We start from the raw sequence: 12,007 nt of genomic DNA, 5'->3' as shown, positions 1-12,007 counted from the left end.
GCATCAAGAAATAGAAATATTTCTCTTTCTGTTTTAAAAAAGAGAGACTGCTTACAAGTCAAATGTTAAAAACAGATTAAAGGGATAAGAAGGGTTCCATGGTACTTTTCTTATCTTTTTTCCGGACTGTTTGCAGTTAAAAGAAGGTGACATGCCACACTGCCATAGAGATTTAGCATTTCAGCATGATGCCAGAAATGACAGTCTCACGAAGGAGATGGTAGGTCGACTACACGCGACACTCACTTTTTAAAGCTGTAAAGGTGTCATGGCTGGCCACTACTCCACAAGATTTTTTTGTACTTTTCCCCGACTTGATTGTTGTATGTGGATAGAAAAATGTATTTGCATTTCCAAATCCAGAGATCTTCTGTAATCCATCTAGGAACTGTGGAGGGTGATGGTGCTTTTCATTCTGTTCCAGATGGTTTCCAGAATCTTTTTCTTTCCTTAGCTATTTTAATTACCAAAGAACATACTTTGATGTCATCAATCCATCTCTTTGCTGATCTTCCTATTCGCGCTTCACAATTACTTTTTCTCTCTATCATCATTCCAACTAGCCTCTCATCTCCCATCCACAGACCCAACTTCCTTTCCTTAACAACTTCACAAATAGTTCTTTCTCATTTTAAGGTCCTTTCAGATTCTTTCATTTGTCACCTTTTGTCTCAATCCGATTTTCAGAATCTTCCTCATTTCAAACACATTCAATCTATAAATGTCCTTTTTTAATGTCCATGTTTTACAGGCATGAAGTAATGTAGAGAACACACACATTTATACCAGTATTTTATTTTGACTTTCACTGAGATATTGCTACTTTTCCAAATTGTATTCCATGCTGCAAAAGACCTCTGAGTAACAGCCATTTTTCTCTTGATTTCTTTTGAGGAATTGTTGTCCTTCAGGCAACCCAAGTAAACAAACTTGTCTACACATTCTAGTTTCTCTCCATCCAAATTTCTTTCCGCCCTATAGTTTCCCCATCAACATGAATTTTGTCTTATATTTGTTTATGAATAAACTGTGGTCTTTTCTGCTTTTGTCTAACATGATTTGTCGCTCTTGAAGATCCTGTTCATTTGCTGTTAGTATGACAATATCTGCAGATCTTTGACTGTTTGCTTTCCAATAGTAATTCCTCTTGTCTTTTTCACCTTTGTTAAATGTTGCTGTCAGTAATAGAGAAGCTCCAGTGCTGCATCCACAGAATAACGAATTAGCTCCTGTAATTAAGTCACAAAGTCTGCAGTGATTCGTTTTGTACTTTAAAAATTACTTTTTTTCATAAATAAGTAGTAATTTTCTGCAAAATTTAAAAAGGAATCCTTAAGCCAAGTAAGCATGTCGCTTTTGTTTTCAAAAAATATCTGCAGTTACAAAATCTGCATTGGGGTGAACACTGGTTATTATTTATCCCTAAAAAAAATGTAAATTATGATTAAGATGTTCAGGCACTAGTAAACTTTAATAAAACGTACAAGCCGTTTTTGAAACAGATCCTTAATTTTGTGGCAGTGTAATAGCACTAGCAACAAATATGATTTTGTTAAAATTTAAGTTCAGAAACAGGCAGCTTTCCCAAGAATGCAAGAAAAGAACAAGAGGGGGCATATCATGGAGGGGGCCCTCACGTATTCTAATAGTTCATTGGGGGGCCTTGGAAGAATAAAGGTTGAGAACTACTATTGTGACCCCGTATAAAAGTGGGTAAAGTTTCAGAAGGAGAAGGAGAGGATGCAGCCTGTTGAGTATATAATCCCCTTTGAACCCGTTGACGGAGGGGTCTTGGCCGTCGTCCCCTTTTTCTTCTTATTTCCCTTCCCCATCCTGCTGTGCCGATCAATCAGAAACTCTGTACGCGCGCTCCTCTGCCGGCAGTCTACGTGCCTTCGTTTCCATGCAAGTAACCGCACGCTTGAAGAAAGCAGGCAGCGCCTAAGCGTCTTCGAGACTGACGGGAAATCCCTTAAGATCAGGGGGCTGCCACTTGGACGGGAGGGAGGGGATGTCAGGTTTAACTGCATTCGGTCTCATGCAGACACGATGAGACAGAGCGGCCGAAAATGGAGGGGAAGTCCTTCTTCAGCTTGCAGAAAGCCCTGGTTCAGCCGGTGAAGATGTGCATGTTTGATTTTCCAGTCTCCATACTGGAAGACCTGGTGAGACTCCGCGGCTTCTTTTCGTTTCTTTCCTTCTCGTGTCCGCCGCTTTCTCCTTGTGGAGGTGGGGTGTGGAAAGAATGGAATCAACGTGGTGATTTTTTTAATTTTCTTTTTTTTCACGATACGTCACACGAGTCTCCTCTGAATAGGTGGTTTAAACAATATCTAGCGATCTCGGATCATCCGCCTGGCTGTGCTCACATAACCGCCGACGTGAGGACCGGTGATGGGGAGGCTGCTGCAGGTGCCTCGTATTACCATTCAGCCGTCGGCACGTTGGGCGCCCCACTGCAGGGGGACATGCCAGGGGGCACAATCACCATTCGTAAATGTAAACGTCCATCCATCCTCTGAGCCCGATTAAGGCGATTAGAGGGTCGGGGAAACGACGGGGTGAGCGGGGCCTATCAGTCATCAACCACTCTGATCAGAAGACCTGTGGTATAACACTCAACCAACGATTGTCTTATATAGCGTCTTTTATAGTGATCACCCCACAGTAAATTACATGACAAATGATTTATAGTTAGAAATAGTGTATTCAAATGGTGGGCGATTTATGAAACATAATTAGGAAAGTTTGGTTTATACAGTGCCTTCCATACTAAGTATTTGAACAAATCCCTTTATAAAACAAAATCTTGAGCGTCTTCGACAGAGCAAGGATTTTGTCAATCCAAGAGCACTTTACAGTAGAACTGCTGTCTGCACGGACAGAAAGGAGCTGTATAAGATGTGCTGGGTGAGGGGCACAGATTTTTTTCTTCTTTTCCTACGTACTTGGCATACCAGGTATAGCCCACCTGGAAGGGGACTCCGGGGTCCAGTCACAGAACTGCTGGATTCTTTTTCTCATGGAAAAGCAAACCTGGCATAACCTTACTTAAAGTGTTTTATATAGTGCTTTTCTTAGAAATCAATAAAGGAAATCACCTTCTATAAGGCACAGTTTCTGAAGGCGCTTTAGGTATAAAGGTGTTCTATAAAAATGTAAAATAAGGATTGGTCTGCGTAAATAAAGACTGTTGGATGGATATTACCAAAGCTGCAGTTACTCCCATGATGGTCTAGTAAATTTCCTATAATAAAAATCTTTTTATAATGGTGTGAATCATTAAGGGCATTATATAAATAAGCAAGTGGATAGAGATAAATGTTCATTCCTGTGACATGGTGTAATTGTAAATGATTTTGTTTTATTGTATATACAATAAAAATAATCACTTTTAGGGCGAGGGAAGAGGTGGGTGCTGCGTTTCAATGCAAAGTACAAATGTTAGCTTTCCTTCCTATGCCTGTGCTTGATTAGCCCCTTACGGAGTGTTAGAATTGTGACAGGGCAGCACTGTGGGCCACCTTTACCTGCAACAAAAGAGCCAAAAACAGACTTCTTTATCACAAATATGACGATTATTGGATAACCTGAACATAAAGGAAAGGTAAATAGTGGGAAGACATAAAGTGTTGCTGCCTCACTGGACCTAGCTGTACAGGTCGACCGTGTCCATAAAGTTGAATGGCCGGTCCATGAGCCCAAAAACCAAACGTATACTGCGCCAGCATTAGTGTTGGATCGGTACTGAAATACCGACTTAAATATCGATACCAGCTTTCGGACTTAAGTACCGGTGCCAAAATTGTTTCAAAGGAAATAGCGGATAACTACACCAGACACATCAAATACGTCATGGTGCCGCTCTCCGCGGTGCTTCTCAATTAGAACATTCAGAACGTAGGTGGGGTGGTCCCATCTACCTCACATTTTCTAGTCCCACGTGCGTCCAAGCTGGGGGTCTCGAGTGTTTCGAGGCACGTTTTTTTACCCGTGTAGTCTCCCGCTCGTCGATGGTAGGGGGGAGGGGTAGAAAAATGACGTTTACTTCCTGAACTAAAGAGGCTGAAATGCTGGTGACAACCGTTTACATTTTTTGGTATGTTTAAAATACTGGTATACCGCGCAACCCAAATCAGCATCAGTATGGTGTTCACCTCAGACTAGTTGTGCAATTTACCTCTCTGGGCTGTACTTCAACTGTAAAAAAATATCAAGGTAATTATATACTGATATTACGGCAGAGGAAATACAAATAATTGGCATCCCACGAGGCAAATTCCCATTTACTGATACATTTTTTAATCAAATCACTGGAGAGTAGTGGCAAGTTGCATGTAGATGGGACATTCATGTAAGAGTTTCACAAGGTGACTACTACTATATCAAACAATCTCCCATTCATCACCAGTTTCCATCTTTCTGGGTGCACCACCTCCCTTTCAGAAGGAGCCTTTGTCCATCTCTAAGCTTAGAGTTACTCTGCTCAATCCACAGCTTTACATTCCATGGTGGAGACGTTTGTGGGGCCAGAAACTCCCTCACCCAGAACACCCAGTGGCCCAGCTACCAGAATTGTTTCTTGGCAGATGCAGGTCTATTTGCACCTGTATCAATCTTAAAGTATAGCTACTTCTGGGTCACAATGTGTTCTGAGTGAGGAAACACTTGTATCTGCCTGCCTCCCTTCATGGAAACACAAGGACTTAAGCCCTTAAACCACCATATCATTACTGTGGTTTCATTACGGGTCCATCTCTTATCACTGCACCATTTGATGCTCATCCTTCTCCTTTTCACCCACGGACCACCTTGCTGGCTTGCATAGTGTCACATTATATACATTGCCTATATAAAGTATTCACCACGTTGCGAAGTTTCCCTGTTTTATTGTTATTATAATAGTAATAGTAATTAATTTACTTTATACAACATTGAATCACAGTGGATTGAATTTAGCTTTTTTGACACTGTTTAACAGAGAGGAGACTCTTTAATGTCAAAGTGACAGCAGATTTCCGTAATACTAACTAAATTAATTACAAATAGAAAACACACAATAATTGACCTCAGAAGTATTCACCCCCTTTAAGTCAATATTTGGCAGATGACAGCCTTGGGTCTGTGTGCTCAGGTTTCTCTTTCTCAATTAGCTTTCAAGTTTTTATTGTGCTTCCTAAAACTGCTTAGCTCTGTCAGGTGTCATTTTGTGAAGTTCTCCATTGGACAGAGATCTGGACTCTGACTCCAGGACAATCACATTGTTGTTTTGAAGTCATGCCTGTGTAACTTTGGCTTTATGCTTGGGCTCATTGTCTTCTCCTGACACACAGGTTTCTGACAGGCTCCATCAGGTGTTCCTCCAGGATTTCCCCATATTTTGTTGCATTCATTTTATCCTCACAAGCCTTCCTAGGACCTGCTGCAGAAAAGTATCCCCACAGACTGATGCTGTCACCACAATGCTTCATGGTAGGGATATCCAATTGTGATAATATGCAGTGTAACATGGAGTTTAGTCTGATGGCCAAAAAGCTCACAAGACTATAGTACCTTATTTCATCGGACTTCAGAGTCTCCCATGTTTCTTCTGCTGGGATGTCCAGTATGTTTTTTTTTTCTTTGCCAGTTGCCCAAACAGTTGCAGCTGATGAAGCCCCTGGGCACAACTGTTGTCTGCACAGTCTCTCCAATTTCAACCACTGTAGCTTGTGACTCCACCACAGTTCTCAGAGGTCTCTTGGTGGCCTTCCTCATTTGCCTTGTTTAGTTTTTGTGGACAGCAGATTTACAGCTCTGCCATATTCTTTCCATCACAAATGACTGCTTTAGCTGGATATTCAGTGACTTGGGAATTATCTCTATCCTTAGACTTCGGCTTTTTGTGAAGTTACTGGTTGTGTTCTTTTCTATTTATTGCATAGGTTACTACACCATACTGATTCACCACAAGTTGGCCCTTCAACATCAAGTGAAACCCCACACTGGTGACCTCCATTAAACCAATTCTCTTAACTTATAAAACTAACTGGCTACGCCAGTGAGGATTGAGGGGTGTCATATTAAAGTGGCTGAATACTTATGTGATCAAATATTATTAAACATTTTTTTTATTAAATATGTGTTTTATATTTGTAATTAAATTAGACCACTTTGAAGAGAGGGCAGCACAGTGGTGCAGTGGTAGTGCTGCTGCCTTTTAGTAAGGAGACCTGGGTTCACTTCCCGGGTCCTCCCTGCATGGAGTTTGAATGTTCTCCCTGTGTCTGATTGGGTTTCCTTCCACAGTCCAAAGACATGCAGGTTAGGTGCATTGGCGATGCTAAAATTGTCCCTAGTGTGTGTGTGTGTGTGTGTGTGTGTCCTGTGGTGGGCTGGCGCTCTGCCCAGGGTTTGTTCCTGCCTTGCGCCCTGTGCTGGCTGGGATTGGTTCCAGCAGACCCCCCGTGACCCTGTGTTAAAAAATAGCAGGTTGGACAATGACTGACTGACTTTGAAGAGATCTGTTTTCACTTTGACATTAAAGTGTCTTTTTCTGTGATCATTATGAAAAAGCCAAATTCAATTCATTGTGATTCAATGTTGTAGAAACAATAAAATGTCAAAACTTCCAAGGGGAGAGTACTTTTCATAGGCAGTGTAAATTAGTTTGTAATTGTGTATACAGTTAAAGATGCTATATTAACATATATTGTAATATGTTATATATAATATAACATTATGTAATTAATATTATTAATAATAATAATTAATAATGAATATTATCTATTCTAATAAAAGGCAAAGCCCTCACTGTCTCATTGACTCACTCATCACTAATTCTCCAACTTCCTGTGTAGTTAGAAGTCTGAAATTTGGCAGGCTCATTACTTACAGCTTACTTACAAAAGTTAAGCAGGTTTCATTTAGAAATTCTACGCGTAACGGTCATAATGGTCGACAACATCCGCCATGTTAAACTTTCTTATTTATGGCCACATCTTCACGAAATTTGGTAGACGGCTTGCCTGCACTAACCAAAACTGATGTACGTACTTATTTCGGTGGTATGACTCCACTGTCGGCTGCCATATTGAACTTTCCAATGGTCTTTGTTACTTATGGGCCCATCTTCAAGAAATTTGGTACACGGGTTCCCAACGCTAACTGAATCCTACTTATGTACATATATACGTCCATAGCCTGCAGCTCGGTCGCCGTGTGAGGTGGCGTTGGGTCCCCCATCCCCACGCCTCCCACATAGTTGGCTGCATGCCTATATAAGGCCGTCCGTCGCTCCGGTCTCTTCATTCCCTTCCTTGCTTCGCCACGGTATTCACGTCTCCCTGCTGATAACTGCAGCCTTTTTATTTAATACACGGTTTCTCCGCTGTTTTATTTTTCGTTTATTACGATTATAGTTATTGTGTAGGTATTTTAGACTTAGTTTACATTGTTCAGGTACCCATTTCCTTTATCGTTCCAACCGTACCCCATTAACATGTCTATTGAGGTGATCACCAACAATCAAAGAACTGTCACTTACCGAGTGGTTTCCATGCCCGGAGATGGCGACTGCCTTTTCCATTCTCTGTGTTACATATTGCACGGCCATATCAGGCTCACTCTTGATATCCAGAGGAACATTGTGTCTTATGTATTGAATGACTGGGACAGGTTCAAGGTGTGGACTGATGACGGTACAGGAGATAATTATACTACACAGGAGCACTAGAAGAGTGAAACGCTTAAGCCCTTCACCTATGGTTCTGCATGTGAGTTGATGGCTGCCACTGAATTGTTCGGTTGTTACTTTCAAGTGTACTGAAATTGCCAAATATTTTATACCTTTGGACAACCGCCAATGCCTGTTAAACATCTTAGATTCACAGGTGACGATTTGAGTAGTGGGCACTTTGATGTTTATGAATGTTTAAACTCTTACGAGCTGGATGCGAAGTTATCGATAAAACCCATTTCAATTCAAATGCCTCCAATTTCCAGTAAGGCTCTGCTTCGCAATGACAATTAATAAGTCTCTGGGACAGACCCTACAAAAGGTTGGCATTGATTTGAGGCACGATTGCTTTTCACATGGCCAACTATAGAGTAAGCTCAGCGCACAGCTTAGTCATATTACAACCGGAGGGCCGAACTGACAACGTGGTATACAAAGAGATCCTTAACAAATAATTATTGGTATATTTTACCTCAGTTTAAAAAGGTTTATTTTCTTCTTAATAAAAATTTTAAAGCAGTACTTCGCCGCTGTGAAGCATGGGTATTTTGCTAGTGTAATATATATACATAACATATTAACCATATATTGTACATTAATTGAAAATATGTAAAACACAAGTTGGTGTGACTCTTAGGGGTAGCCAAGTGTTCATTTAAATTTCCTATATACCATGGACCTAGGCCATCTCTATGTACTGTTCCATAACTATGTAAAGAACTATACAGTGGATACTGTTTAAATGAGTCTTTCCAGCTTTCTTAACTATGCACATGTAACATCCATCCATTTTGTCACTGGCTGTTTGAGTTCAGCATCACAGGCGTAAGGTGGGCACCAGCTATGGACGGGGTAGCAGGGGACATGCTTCCATTCAGAGACTAACGGCTAAGGCCCATCCAGACTCGCTGCCTCCCATTCAAGTGTGTTGGCTCAGTGATCTGTTATATCATGTTTGAGTCAAAGGCCATCATATGAAATTGTAAATACTTGACCTAGAAAATTGCCTCCTTGAACTTTTCAGAGTGGCTGCTGGACATGTGTGGCATTTCAACTAAGTCTTCATTTTAGTTTTCTTTTAAGATCGGAGGATTAGCAGACTCGTGTGGTGAAAGGCACCACAATGGGCAATTTAAAAAAAAAAGAACATGGTCTTAATGGAAAAGGGTAAAGAAAAAAAATGGCACTAAATACCTGGGCACTGATGATGATAAAAGAAATTCAAGGGATTAAATTGCAAAGTGAAAATAGTCATTTAGTCACTATATTACATAAAACTGGGTCTGCCATTCTTTTATTTTCTGTTTTTTATAAACAAGAAGTTAATTTCCTGGCATTCAGAAGTGCAAACGCACAGATTTCTGAGTGCTGACACGTCTCTTCTAAGACATGAAAGTGGCGTTGTTGCAGTTTGAAGTTTGCATTTTGACTTTTCTCATCTCAACCCCAAAAGCAGAAGTCATACTGAGTGATCCACACATCCAGGTGTAGACTCTGCACTTAATTTTGTTTTGTTTTCTCAGTTATCCTTAACTTTCGCTTTCAGGCTTATGGAACTTCCTCTTTACTGTAGATGTTGAAAGCAGATGGAAAAGCTTGTCCAGAAGGATGCTTTTTATTTTAGAAATAAGGACAATAAGGAAGTGAGGCTGTGAGGGGCAAATAAGAGGGGTAAGAAAACAGTTTAGGTACAAAACCAGTGTCTCAATCTTGGATAGTCGTCAGTTTTTTGCTAGCTTTATTTTCACTTCTTTTTTCAAGAGTTCTGTTACTCTCTGACTTCATTTCTGCTATTTGTTTTTGGGGTTTCTGTTTTAAGCGTCCTATAAAGATTTTGCGTCTATCCACAACACCCGTTTTTGCAGTACTGATGTAGTGGTTGCTGTGGGTGATGAAGTGACGGACGATTCACAAACAATTTGTTCTTTTTGAACGACTTTTTTCAGGGAATCTTGGGAATCGATTTGTAAGCACAAACAAATCGATTTAGTATATCCCAACAGGAGTGCTGAAGCGTTTGTGTGGTGCTGTCAGCATCTTTCATTTAAATGTTTGAAGTGCACGTGCAAGCACCGTCCTTCGGATTAATTTTTGTACATCTCGATTAGGATTCTTCCTAGGTAGAACTAAATCATTATCAGAGAATGAGAACTCTGCCACTGATTACTCTGGTGGTGGTGGTGGCTCTGAGGCTAAGGATCTGTACTGGCAATTGGAAGGTTGCCGGTTCGAATCCCGTAACAAAATGCCAAAAGGGACTCTGCTCTGTTGGGTCTTTAACCTGCAATTGCTAAGCACTTTGAGTAGTGAGAAAAGCGCTATATAAATGCAAAGAATTATCAAAGAATTATTACTCTCTTATTCATCATACAAGTACAATGCAGAATCAACACATCTAGATTAAAATGTTTTAATTGTCTGTTTTGTACAATTTGTCATTGCAATTGTTTTAAACAGAGCATATAAACACATATATAATATTAAACTAATATGTTTATATCCTATCATACATTCAAAAATTGAATATCAAAAAAATCACCAGAACTATACCTTATAAAAGTATTATTCAAATATTGACTTTACATTTGTGCATACGTGTTACAGTTTATTGAATGCACCAAGCATATTTCATTCACTGATTCTTTTGACTTTGAACTGAATCATTAACCAAGGATGAGTCACATGATTGTCATTCATTTGATTCACAAAGTTAAGCACAAAATCAGTTCCCCTGAATGAGTTGCACAATTTTTGTTCACTTTTAATTATGCATTTTCATGCTTTGAGCTTTCAAAGAGGTAAATATTATACAATATGAATTATCAGCATGTTTAATAAATTTTAATAAACAAATATTATACCTAAATAATTAATTTGCAATTAATTCAAGGGTGAACTGAAATGTTTTCTTTTTTGTTGTGGATGAATCATATGAAGCAAATGAATTGATTCACATAATTGTGTAGTTCAAAAGAATCATATCAGTAAAGTGAGTCAAAGTGCCCATCACTAGTCTTCAGCCAAGCTATATGTAGCATTGGGGGGTCAGGGTTATAAAGGTCAGCTCCGCACATTTCCTGGTGTCTGAGACTGGATAATTGAACTTTTCCTTGTTGGTGTGTCCTTTTCTGGTTTATCAGAATCTTTGCTTTGTTTTCTGACTTTGAGTTTTTTGATTTCCAATCCTTGGTTTTGGCGATAGAGAAAATGGGCTTTTGGTTAAAAAATCCAGGTGTTAGAGTTTAGCCATGCTCAAGTAAAGTTTACTTTAATATTTTTATTGTTTGTCAAATATAAGTTTGTATATTTTGGTATTAGTAATGTGTTTGGTCCTCTAATGTGATGTTTTGAATATTATTTTATTATTAGTTACGTGTATTACATGTATTTATGTTCAGTTGTGTGCCCTGTCCCCTTAAAAAAAGAATATCAGGGGCAGGGCCACCAAGATAATCCGCTGGAGGACCACCCTCTGCCTATTTATTTGGAATTGAGGTTTATGGATTAAGTGCTATTGTGAGTATTATTGGATTTTCTGTTTTTTCTGAATTTTTGCTACTGGTTATTGTATTTTGCGATTGTTTTTTGGACTGGACTTGTTTGCCCTGTATTGCCTTTTTAGGTGTAGTGATCCACTCCGGCAAAACAGCTAGACTAAGGGAGAGCCAGCCCAGAGGAGGTGCACTGAAAGGTAATCTAGTTTCACTTGAGTGGCTGGATTTGGCCTGCTTTTCCACATCAAAAGGAGCCAGTTAAGGTGGTTAGGGCATCTGATTAGGATGCCTCCCTGCAGAGGTGTTTTGGGAATGTCCAACCTGGAGGAGACCTTGGGGTAGACCAATGCCTTGGTAGCCCCCTGGAGGATTTGGAGGAGGTTGTGGGGAGAAGAGACATCTAAGCATCTTTGCTTAGACTGCTGCCAATTGAAGGACGGATGGAATAACAAAATGACCACAACTAAACAAGAAGGACATAAAAAGGACATTTAAATATAAGCCTGGTTAATGATGCTGGCTTACAAATAACATTAAAGATACCAATTTTTGCATCATTTTTTGTTATTTTAGTCATAATTTTCCCTTGCTTTGCTCTTTTTGTTCTTCTTTTGTTTAAAGGAAATAAATTCTTTATTTGTAAATATTCTTCATTGGGCTTGTCCTTTTAGTCAGAGTTTTCTCTCCCTTGAAAGATATTTTTGACACATTTTTGACATTTAGGATATTTCTGAACTTTAAAAGATTGGCTATTTTTTCACAAGAATGTGTTTTTGAGGTCAATGTAGCCATTCCT

General features: G+C 39.6%; 1 protein-coding gene across 2 annotated transcripts in view; it reads left to right on the top strand.

The window, feature by feature from the left end:
• LOC114656944 (ral guanine nucleotide dissociation stimulator-like) overlaps positions 1-12,007 on the top strand; it is a 190,648-nt gene that overhangs the window by 90,010 nt on the left and 88,631 nt on the right. The window contains exon 1 of one of the 2 annotated variants that reach the window (XM_051931792.1): positions 1,976-2,165. The exons of the other annotated variant lie outside the window; for it this stretch is intronic. Coding sequence (XP_051787752.1) covers positions 2,070-2,165 — 96 coding nt within the window. The 5' untranslated portion in view covers positions 1,976-2,069. Of the gene's footprint in view, positions 1-1,975; positions 2,166-12,007 lie in introns of those variants that run through there. 2 annotated transcript variants of the gene reach the window in all.

Source organism: Erpetoichthys calabaricus, chromosome 9 (genome assembly GCF_900747795.2).
Source record: "Erpetoichthys calabaricus chromosome 9, fErpCal1.3, whole genome shotgun sequence".
Taxonomy (NCBI): Eukaryota; Metazoa; Chordata; class Cladistia; order Polypteriformes; family Polypteridae; genus Erpetoichthys; species Erpetoichthys calabaricus.
This window is presented reverse-complemented; position numbering and strand designations above follow the sequence as displayed.